This window comes from Protopterus annectens, chromosome 6.part1 (assembly GCF_019279795.1).
Source record: "Protopterus annectens isolate FY-2018-M chromosome 6.part1, PAN1.0, whole genome shotgun sequence".
NCBI lineage: Eukaryota > Metazoa > Chordata > Ceratodontiformes > Protopteridae > Protopterus > Protopterus annectens.
In genome coordinates this window covers 49,358,902-49,371,021 of record NC_056738.1, presented here as the reverse complement: position 1 = coordinate 49,371,021, position 12,120 = coordinate 49,358,902, and the positions used below count along the sequence as shown (strand labels likewise).

Below are 12,120 nucleotides of genomic sequence, written 5' to 3'. Positions count from 1 at the left end.
AAATTCTTCTCAACCCGGGCCTTCCACTACAACCTCCCTTCCCAACCCAGCACATGCATACAAATGCTTCAGCCCTAGGGTGGGGGGCTACCATGAAAGGCTTCATGGTTCAGGAGACCTGGCACCCTACCCTCCAAAAGAAACATATCCGTGTTAGGGTAATGATTGCAGTTGTTCTGGCCCTGAAAGCCTTCCTCCCTATCCTGCAATTGGGACTGTTTTAAATCTTCACAGACTAGACTACATTCATGTGGTATCTCAACAAGCCGGGAGGGACCAAGGCCTACCTCCTCTGCCATATACCGTTGCAAATCTGGGACCTTTTCTCCAGGAACAGCTTATCCTTGCAGGCAACTTACATCCCTTCCCAGGGCAACAAACAAGCAGATATTCGTGGCAGAATATCCTCTCTACAGCATGAGTGGATGCTGAACAGTGACGCCTTTCTAGACATTGTCCACCAGTGAGACACACCTCTAGTTGATTTGTTTGCCTCCCCCCAGCGCAGACTGTTGGACAAATTCTGCCCCAAGGACCACTCTCCACTTGCCTGGAGGAGTAGATGCCTTCAGCATTCCATGGAAGGGGAGGTTTCTTTATGTATTTCCACCCTTCCCTGTTCAAAAAGTCCACCTGAAAATCAGGAGGGACAAACCAAAAATCTTGCTGGTGACTCCCTCTTGGCCAAGGCAGCACTGGTTCCCCCTACTTCTCTCATTGGCCAAGAGCAGTCACCACAAGTTACCCACCAAGGTGGACCTACTCGCACACAAAAAGGGCAACTCCTATTCACCCTCGCCAATGGATGTTGGGTCTAACACTCTGGGTGAAAAACTTTTAATCCCTTTCAAACACCGCTTCTCAGAGGATGTGATTTTAGTCCTGATGGAGGCCAGGAAACTACTACTAGGAGATCCGACTTACCAAAATGGGAAAGATTCTTCAACTGGTGTCTCCATAAGTACAAGGATCCCTGCCAGGCAGCATCCCCCCCCCCCCCCCGGTCCTTACCTATGTGTATGAACTAATTAAGGCTGGTCTTTCGTACTCTTCAGTGAAAGTCCACCTATCAACACGTTCAGCCTGTCTACCACTAGATCCCCCTTTACTAACCAGGCTAGATTTTGAATTATTCCCGAAAGGGGTGTTACACATCAGACCATCAAAAAAAAAAAATCTCACCCCCCCTGGGACCTAAACTTCATTCTGGAAAAACTTAACACTGGCCCCATTCGAGCCAGCTAGTGCTGCTAAGCTCCAAATGTGTACATGGAAGACTGTACTGCTGGTGGCCCTTACCTCAGCTAGAAGGTTGTTAAGAGTTACAAGCTCCAATGGCCTGCTCTCCCTGCACTACCTTCCACAAGGATAGGGTAACCCTATGTACTAACCCTTCCTTCATGCCTAAAGTGGTCAACGAACTGTCCCTAAACCAATCCATTCACCTGCCCAACTTCTTCCCCTTTCCAACCAATTACAGTGAGAGGATTCTCCATTCCCTGGATGTGCACAGACAATTAAGGTTTTATCTAGACAAAACTTAAGTCCATCAGAAAATCAAACCAAGTCTTTTTATCCTTCCACCCTAGTGTCCTGGGCAAGGCAGTCTCCAAACAAACCATTTCCTGTTGGATTAGGAAAACTATTTGCTTCTGCTACTCCCACCATGGCAAGCAACTTACCCCTGGAAGTAAGAGCTCATTCTACCAGGGGCGTGGCAACCTCCAAAGCCTTCCTTAAAGGCCTGGATGCAGCCTCCATCCTGGAAGCAGCCACCTCATCCACCATTCACACCTTCACCAGACACTACAAATTGGACCACTTCTCCAGAGCCTGGACAGGGTTTGCTAGAGCAATCCATCAGGATTTTGTGGAATCAGCTTCATCTACCTCCACCCTTACCTCTAATTAAGCTGTGGTACTCTCCCACACTAAGAATACTGCAACATAGGAATAGAAGGACATAGAATAGTTCTTTAAAATCTTACCATAACCTTAGATGTCCTTCTCTTCCATGTTGCAGTATTCCTTCCAACCCACTTATCTCCCTTTTTTTGCTACTGACCTGTCTAAAGGGCTCTCTGAGGCATTACCACCCTAGACGAGGGTTAGACTAGACAGCATGTGACACTTTGCAGGTCTGGTTGATATCACTTGTTACTGTATATGGGACTGCCTGACTGGGCATTTAAGTTCTGAGGTCTGTGCAGTCATCACATTTAAGGCCTCTGGTTTATGGCCCTACGTGTGACATCTCATGCACCTACAGCAGCCAGGCTTAAGCTTTTGTATAGAAGCTGACATTCGGGTCACCTGAGGTGGAGAACGAACTGTAAGAGTACTGCAACATGGAAGGGAAGGACATCTATGGTTATGGTAAGATTTTACACAAGTATTCTTTTCATGTGTCATAAGTGATAATGCAGATGTTTCTTGTTTAGAAGAAGAAATAGTATGTGATCAGAGATGTCTTCATAAAGATGGAGATAAAATTCCTGATATTGGACTGAATTGAGTAGTTTAATATAAGGTAAGTATTTAAGGAAAAAAAACAGTACGCATCACATACTGGAGATTTTGTGGAGAAGCACAAGCAGTTCAGTAATGACTGGGACCAAGAGTAGGGAAAAGAGCAGGCAAGAATGCAATGTCTGTCTGAAGTAAAAAAATGAAGGCTTAAAAAACCAGCATAAGAGAGCTTCATTAACTCTTTCCTGGAAGATTTTTTTTTTTCAAACCATGCATATTTGGCCTCTGCTATGAAAACATGTTTTTAGTAAAAGTGCATGACCTCCTTGATTTCTCCTTTGTGTATTTTCAGGGAGATTTTGCTGGTGGAACATACCGATGCCTGCTGTGTGATAAGCAGTTTCATTCAGAAAGTGGAGTAAAGTACCACATTACGTCTGTCCACTCACAGGTATGAAGATTGGCTTTGTGTTTTGCATGTATAAGAAAATGTTTGTGCTTTTACAATATCTAACTGAAGATGAAGCAGAACTGCAGAATATAACCATGGATTGTAAAGTGGTTCGTTCTGCATGGCTGTAAGAATTAAGGTGTGGGTTTTTTTATGACATAACTGATAGGGGAAAATGGTGGAGTAGATGACTGACCTGTTAAGAGTTAAGTGAAGCCATTAAAACGTCTTTTTTTTTTTTTTTTTTTTTTTTTATAAGAACAATGGATGGGACAAATGGGCCTTTGCATAAGAGAAGTACTTATTGTTTTATGTAGTTTTATGTTATGCTTTTTTTTGGAGGACCATTTCTGTGCCTACCATTTCAAAAGACAACCCAAAGAAAGATTGCATCTTTGCCAAAGTGGGACCGAGGTTTAATACGTATTGGGAAATGAAGCCAAAGACCTGTAAAAGGACTTTCCACCAAGGTTGCGTAGCACTGGGAGAACTGAAAGCTGTTGCATGACAGGCCATTTTATATTTTTCAATTTTATTGTAGATCCACTATCAACGCTTGATGTTACTAGGGACTAGGGATTGTTTCTGGACGACATCAGCTTTTAATTCAGTACCAGTTGATGGAAAATTTCAGATTGTGTTGCTGTCGTCTCTGGTTTACCAGTGTGCCAGACAGTATTTGTTGTGCAACAGATTAGAAGCGGTTTACTGCTCAAGTTTCCTGCCAGAAACAGAGAAACATCTTTTGGTCTTGGAATTGGTCTTTTTCAGTATCAGAAGCCTAAGTGTAAGTTGTGTACCCACTGAAATGCACCAAGATATTGTTCATTAGCTCCATGTTGAAGTAGCCCTAACAAGATGGACGTATCTTGCAAAGAACCTTAGATGTCCAGCCAGTGTACAAATCTTTAGGATTCTTGTGCACTGTGTCTCCCCATAGTATGAGAGTATATTCTGATGTAAGAGATCTCTATAGGGGGCACCAAACCTCACAACTTTCCTGCTGTGTATGTATTCTTATGCAAACTTGTAATCAGTGCAGCAGTGCATCTGTAATCAACTTAATCTACAACTGTGAGCAGATAGTTTCCTCATTGGGGAACCACCTTTTCTCTGTAAAAGTTGTACCTAAAGTTTTGGAATGTCTGTCAGAAAGGGTGAAGTGTTCTTGTGGTAGACAAATCCCTTAGAAGGATGCTCATACTAATTTTGTTGTCTGAGAACACTGTCATATCTTGTGAAGTCTTTCCTGTACTCTTATCATTGAAAACAGGTGCCTTGGAGAAGGTGCATATGGCCCTTCAGCAGCCCTCCCTACCCCCCCCCCCCAAAAAAACAGAAGAAAGTTAACTTGAGGTTACTGAAGTATGTTGAATGTTCACCTTTTCTGCAGCCCTTAGTCAGTCCATCTCTTCTGGTTCCTTTGGCTTGTCCCCTTCAGAAGCTGCTAAGGCCTTTCAGACCATACATCAAGTAAAGCTTTCCTTGAAGGAAGAACCACTGTTTATACTGTCTGAGGGTGAGGGAGGATATCAGCACATCTATGGGATTCCTCTCCCAAAACTGTTAAGTCATGAGACCCCGAAAAGCTCGCACACAAAATCTAAACATCAGTCTCCTTCCACCCTTTCTGCATAAAAAGTTTCCCAGGAGGATTGGTACTGCTTTGCACAGGGCTTGTGTTAAATTAAAAAAAATAATTTTTCCTATGAAGGTGAAGTTCTGTCTGATGCTGATAGAAGGGTTAGAGCATGCCTCTGTTATCTTCCCTTTCACCTTGCGTGTCTGAATCTTTGGTAATTCTTTTCTCAGATCATCCCAATGAGGAAGTCTGCATTGGAGATGGCCCCTCTACAACAAAGTATGTCCTTTTATTCTTTTGTTGCAGTGTTCGTAGTGTGGGATTTCCTGTTACAGGCGACCCAAATGTCAGCTCCATTACAAAAGCTTAAGCCTGGTTACTGTAGGTGTGTGGGACGTCACAAGTAGGGTCATAAACCATGGACCTTAAATGTGACGTCTGCACGCACAGACCTCCGAACGTTTCAGCCGCAGACATCATATCGATCGCATCGCTTCTAAACTTGAAGACTTCTAAAAAGCTAAGTACCCCGTTGGGGAAAATTTTCCATTCTTTTTGCTTGAATTTGGTTAGCTGTACTTATTAGCCAATGTCAGCTAAGAATGGCAAATGCCCATTGCGGGCATCAGATACTGCATAAAGATGTGCACAACCATTGCGTCTTTTGTCTAGGGAAGGAACACTATCATTCTGCCTGTTCCATTTGACAATTTTTTTGTATCCAAGACCCTTCGCAGCCATTTGACCTCCCTAAACTTATATTTAGAGAACCAATGTCTCAAAAAGCTTGCACTTAGGATGCATCCTGATTCTGCCATTCCGAGTGAACCACCACGCAAAAAGGCCAAAGTTTCCAGGCCTACCTCCATTGCCTCTTTGACCTCGGACGTCCCGCCGGCTTCCAATATAGGGGCTGAGACGTCTGACTGAACCGACTACTTTGGCTCCCACAGAGGAAGCTGCTTCAAAAGTAACGGCCGGCACGTCCACGGAGATAGCACAGACAGACGTTGGTCCCTACCGAAGTCAAGGGGGAACCAGAATCAGTCTGACGACCTATGGAGACGCAATTTCCTGAAGTTCATGCCTCAGAGCCCTAGACCTTCTCCCAGTCCTACACCTAGTAAACGGGAAAAAAAAAAAAACTAAACATTTCACTCCTTCCCCTGAAAGAGTTCCAGTCTGGCAATCATTCATTAACTCTTTGATGCAGGCTTTTATGGCTCTCAGGCCCGTAGCCTCTTCTCCCTCCACTCTGCCACTGCTTAGCCCTAGGCCTGTCTCTGCCACTTCCCTCCTCTTGCAGTGTATTCAAGGAGGAGACGAGGGACTAGAACCTTACTGCTCTTCTTCTGAAGAGTCCATTTCTTATGGTTCTCAGATTGCCTCTCCTTTGGAATACTATTCCCCAGATGAGGAATCCATCAAAGGAGACCCCCACCCCCACCAGAGGACATTACCTTTGGTGAAACTATAAGATGAAAGAGTTCTTTAAATGAGACTACCCAGATGATTGACACCCAGATGAGCTATTTTGAACTCCTTCAAGTGGAATCACCCTTCCCATCAGCCAATCCCACCTGTTTTGCCTGCCTAACTGGATGCGTTCACCTCTGCATCCAAGAATCCAGACTCCCAACCACCTGCACCCAAAAGGTCAGACACATTTTATAAGGTACCTGATGAATAGAAATTCTTAGTTAACCCTCCCGGCAGACTCTGCAGTTATTGCGGTCACTCCTGACAAGCAATCCAGACAAATTCCCTCTGCGTCTCTTCTGCCAACTGATAAAGACAGCAAAAGCATGGACAGGATTGGGGAAAAAGTGTACACCTCCTCTACCCTGGCTTTCCGTGCTATCAGTTACCAGACACGCATGGTAAAATATGTCCTGGACCTTGTTTCACAAGCCTCCAATTTCCTGGCTGCCACTCCTGACTGCCCTACTAAATCAGACATAGCATCTAAACTGTCTGTGACTTCACAAGTAGCCGGACTTTCTATTGGGTGCAGTTATGATGCAGCAGAGGCCTCTGCTAGGTCGCCGCTTCTGCTCTCCTCAGATATTCTTGGCTTCGCCTACAACATCTCCCTGAGGAATTCAAAACTAAAATTATGGATGCCCCATTAAACCATTACCTTTTCTTTGGTAAACAATCTGCAGACCTTTTTAAAAACCTGCAGGAGAAAAGTAAGGAGCTGCAAGACATGAACCATTTACTTGTGCCCCCCTGTTCCTAAGTATTATAGGAATTACCCTGCAAAAATCTCTTTTGTGAGGAGAACCCCTTCCTCTGGCACCCTCTCCTCTACCAGGCACAGGAGAGGGACCAGAAAGCAAACCTACTCCAGACCTCTTACCTCTCAACCGACTCCTAGACGGCCATTTCAAGGTAGAAATGCACCCAACAATGCGTGACTGTCTTGCCCATCTGCCTCTGTCAGCCCGCCTACCCCACTGTCTACCATTTTGGAAAACCATCACTTCAAACCAATGGGTACTGACTATCATTCACAAAGGATACTTCCCATCTTGGAGGGAAAACCCCATACCAAGTCCCATTCTCTTTCCACCCAAAAATCAAATCCACCTCCTGCCTCACATTCTGCTAGACCTCCAAAAACTAGAAACAGTAGAACCTGTTCTACCAGGACAGGAAGGAAAACGGTTTTACTCTACTCTTTCTGGTCCCAAAAAAGTATGGGCCTTGGAGACCTGTACTGGATCTATCCTTCCTAAACCACTTCCTAAATGTTCCATCATTCAGAATGCTATCCTTTCCAACTCTTCTCCCCCTAATCCCACACCAGGCCTTCATGGCCACACTGGATCTAAAGGAGGCTTATCTCCATATCCCCATAAAACCCTCCAACAGAAAATTCTTGAGTTTTACTGGACCCAGCTCTCATTTTCATTTTACAGCTGTGCCCTTTGGTTTGTCTACTGCGCCCAGGGTATTAAAATGCCTAGCCCCAGAAATTGCTTACTGCAGAACCCAAAGTGTCTAACTCTATCCCTACCTAGATGACATTCTCCTAGCAGAGACAGAAGTCCTCCTCCAAAATCATCTCAGGTTCACCACCACCCTTCTTCAAATCCTGCTCCTATAGCAAGACAAAGTCTTTCTGGGCTGCAGAATCAGGACAGATCTGATGTGGGCCTTCCTTGCCCAGGAGAAGGTCCACTCCCTCTCCACTCACTTTCAAAACCTTTTACTAGAACCCCAGATTTCTGCAAGGCATTTCCTGCAACTCCTGTGGCTAATGGCAGCCACCCTTCCTATACTTCCCTTAGCAAGAATGCACATGCGGAAGTTCCAATGGTACCTCTAAAACATGTGGTCACAACACCAACACTCCCTGGAGAAACAAATTCCCTTTCTGCCCTGGCCCAAATCAGAACTTAATGTGGTGGATTCAACAAATCCTCCACAACCCATGATTACGTCTCCATATCCACTCCCCAACCCAATTCATGCACACAGATTCATCAGACCTAGGGTAGGGAGCCACCTGCTAAGGCTTCAGAGTTCAGGAGGCCTGGAATCCTACCCTTCAAAAGAAGTAGGTCAGTGTCATGGAAATGACTGCAGTCCTTCTGACCCTGGAGGCTTTTCTTCCTTCCCTCCACCTGGGCCCCCTTCTAATATTTACAGACAACACCACAGTTATGTAGCATCTCAACGAACAAGGGGGGACCAAAGCTTACCTCCTTTGCAGAATAACTCTACAAATTTGGGACTTTACATCCAGGCAAAACTTGTCCCTGCAGGCCTCTTACATCCCTTCTCAAGACAACAAACAAGCAGATGTTTTCAGCAGAACATCCTCTCTCCAGCATGAGTGGATGTTGAACAGAGAGACCTTTCTAGGCATTGTCCAGTCGTGGGGCATTCCTCAAGTAGATCTTTTTGCCTTCCCCCAGAACAGACATTTGCACAGTTTCTGCACCAAGGATCACTCCCCACTTGCCTGGAGAGTAGATGCCTTCAACATTCCATGGAAGAGATGATTTCTATACGCTTTTCCACCCTTCTATCTAATCCAGAAAGTCCTACTGAAAATCAGGAAGGACAAACCAAAAATCTTGCTGGTGACCCCCTACTGGTCAAGACAGCACTGGTCCCCCCCTAATTCTCTCACTAGCCAAGGGCAATCACCACAAGGCACCCCACAAGGTGGACCTGCTCGCACAACAAAAGGGAACCCTAATCCAGCCTGCCTTGGGTTGGGAGGGTGGCCTAATGGTTAAGGTGTTTGCCTTACAAACACAAGGTGCAGGGTTTGAGTCTCACAAGGGATAATTGGCTAGGTTAAAATGGCTCGCAAGGGCAGTTAGCTTAGTACTAATCTATAAACCTATTACCTACAGATGTTAGCACTAACACTCTGGGTGATGCTTCTAATCCTGGTTAGACACCACTACTCTGAGGACATCCTTACAGTCCTGAGGGAGGCCAGGAAACCTCCTACTAGAAAAATCATATTTATCCAAATGGGAGAGATTCTCCAAATGGTGCCTACATAAGGACAGGGACCCCAGCCATGCAGACCCCTCCCTAGTCCTGGCTTGTGTATGAACTCATTAAGGATGGCCTTTCTTAGCTTGCTTCCCTCTAGATCCCCCTTGCTGTCCAGGCTAGATGTAAAACTTTTTCTTTAAAGGGGTTTTACACATCAGACCACCTAGAAAACCCATACCACCACCCTAGGACCTTAACTTTGTCTTGGAAAAACTAACAGTGGCCCCCTTCGAGCCAGCTAGCAATGCTTCTTTACAACTTTGTACGTGGCAGACTGTATTGTTGGTGGCCATCACTTCTGCCAGGAGAGTGTCAGTTACAAGCTCTCATGGCCTCCCCCCCCCCCCCTCCACGACCTTCCACAAGGACAGGGTGACCTTGCATACTAACCCTTCCTTCATGCCTAAAGTGGTCAACAAACTGTCTTTAAATCAATCTATTCACTTACCTACCTTCTTCCCCACTGCAACTAACAGTAGTGAAAGGATTCTCCATTCCATGGATGTACACAGACAACTGAGATTCTACCTAGACAAAACTAAGTCCTTCAGAAAATCTTACCAGTTATTTGTCTCCTTCCATCCCAGGGCTCCTGGACAAGGCAGTCTCCAAGCAAACTGTTTCATGTTGGATCAGAAAATCCATTTCCTTCTGCTACTCACACCATGGCAAGCACTTGCCTCATGGAGTGAGAGCTCATTCCACCAGAGGCAATGCTACTTCCAAAGCCTTCCTCAAAAGGCTGGATACAGCTTCCATTATCGAAGCAGCCACCTGGTCCACTATTCACAGCTTCACCATACACTACAAACTGGACCAAGTCTCCAGAGCCAGGGCAGGTTTTGCTAGAGAAGTCCTACAGGGGTTCCTGGAATCTTCCACATGTTCGTGTTTCACTGTTGCAGTCATTACTCTTGGGTTATCCTGCTGGCAGGCTACCCGCAGTCAGCCTGAATTCCAAACTCTTGGTCTGGCATCGGTTGCTGTTGCCTCTTCCCTGACGTCAGTGCGCCAGGGGTATAAAAAGATGCAGCTGATGCCATTTTCTTCAGTCTTTCTTTCCGCGCGGTGCCCGAAGCAGAAGCAGTTTGCAAGTGCCGGCTGAATTTCAGATCCGAAGTCTTCATTTAAAGCCAAGTACCCCATTGGGGAAACATTTTTTTGCTCCAGACCGATGTCAGAAAAAGTTAATTGTATTTCTTGTGGGAAGCAAATACCTCATAAGGACTTCCATTCTTATTGTATTCCTTGCCTAGGCCCTGATCACGACGTAGCTAATTGCAGATTTTGTGCTAGATTTGACCAACGCACTATTAGGCGTCGGTACGATTTTGCATTTCATTACTTTGGCCGAAGATTTAATTACACAATGTCGTCGGATAGCCATCCAACTACCGCAGTTCACAAGAAACGCAAGGAAAAGGACAGGCATCCGAGGTTCAAAACTGACGACGAGGCTTCTTCTAAGCCAGTCGCCGGTTCTCAGTGAGGCGCTTTCGCAGCCCCTGACACCCGCTGCCTCAGAGCCGCAGGCCACTTCCGACTCCCACGTGGAGCAGACTAGGCCTCTGGAAACTCAAGGTAATGGACACTTGGAAAATATTCCGTCAGATGGGTCCGGAGCCGCTGAGCAGGCATCGGCTTCTGAGGGTGTTTTCAGGCCTACACAGTTATATATAAAACCGACTACAGCTTCAAAGGCAAAGACTAAAGCACCACTAAAGACAATGAAACAAGTGCAGCAAGCCCATGGACAGGCCTCCATGCCTATGCTCAAAATGGCCGAAGACCTAATTACTTTGATCAGGGGTTTCCATCCCCCTCCAGAAAAGAGGCCTAGGCAAGAGACAGAATATGAATCTTCAGATCAGGTTTCCATTTCCTTTGACTCATCTTTTGACCAAGAATACTCTCTCCCCTCCCTATGAGGATTCCGATGCTGAAGAATCTATCCGTTCAGCCTCCCCTCCTGAGGATTATTCTTTTGGGGAAACCCTGCATACCATGAGGGAGCACTTCCACTGGGAGAGCCAAGACTACTCAGAATCTAAAAAAAAGGCTTAGAGATTTTCTTTTACTACCTCAGCATAGGCCTTTTGCTATCCCTCCTGTTTTAGACATTGTAGATGATGTATTTTCAGAGTCCAGCCTGTCCTCTGACTCTTTACCCCCTGCACCTGTTAAGCCAGGCAGATACTACAGGGTTCCAGATTCACATAAATATTTTTATAAAAACCCTACTGTTGACCCAGAAACTATTTCTCAGGGTCCCAAAGGGGGCAAGGCTTCCACTACAAAAAACCCTATCCCCTCTGATAGGGATTCAAGGGCACTGGACAGATGGAGGAAAAAGGTTTACACTTCTGCTACCTTGGCTGTGAGGGCTTTAAATTGTCAATTTCATATGCTTAAATGTCAGCAATACTTATTGTCACTGCTTAAACAGAAAATGTTAAATTCTGAATGTGCAGAAAACAAGGAAATGCAGGATTTATTGTATGCAACTGAACAAGTGGGAAAGCATACTTTGCAATGTGGTTTTGATTCTCTGGAGGCCTCTTGCAGGGCCGATGTTACGGGTTCTGTCATTAGGTGACATGCTTGGTTAAAGGAAGAAAATCTGCCAGATCATGTTAAAGCAAAATTATTAGATGCTCCATTACAGCATGATACTTTGTTTGGTGTTAAAGCAGAAGAGTGTTGAAGAAAATGGAGGGCAAAGTGAAATCTATGCAGACAGTTACAGATTTCTTACAGGTGCAGCCAACCCGATTTAGCAGGAACTGGCCTACAAAGAATTGGTTCTTTCCAGTGTCAGACAGGCCACAAAGAGGCAGATACAGACGCCCCAGAGGCAGATCCCAGCCCCAAGGCTCATACAGGCCTAAACAGTGGGATGCTTCTACCTCCAAAAGCAGAGAAGACAAATCACAACCATACAGGAAACAGTCCCAATGACTTCCCTCTGCCAGAAAAAAGCACTTATCTTTTGGCAGCCCCCTTTGGGGGAAAACTAGCACTTTTTTTCATAAAATTGGCACATGATCGCCCAAGACAAATCGGTCTTGAACATAGTGTCTCACGGTTACAGGTT

General features: G+C 45.4%; 1 protein-coding gene across 1 annotated transcript in view; it reads left to right on the top strand.

Annotated features, from left to right (window-relative positions):
* ZNF512 (zinc finger protein 512) overlaps nucleotides 1-12,120 on the top strand; it is a 1,352,022-nt gene that overhangs the window by 1,237,907 nt on the left and 101,995 nt on the right. The window contains exon 12 of the mRNA XM_044075342.1: nucleotides 2,822-2,920. Within this exon, the coding sequence (XP_043931277.1) occupies nucleotides 2,822-2,920 (99 nt within the window). The remainder of the gene's footprint in view (nucleotides 1-2,821; nucleotides 2,921-12,120) is intronic.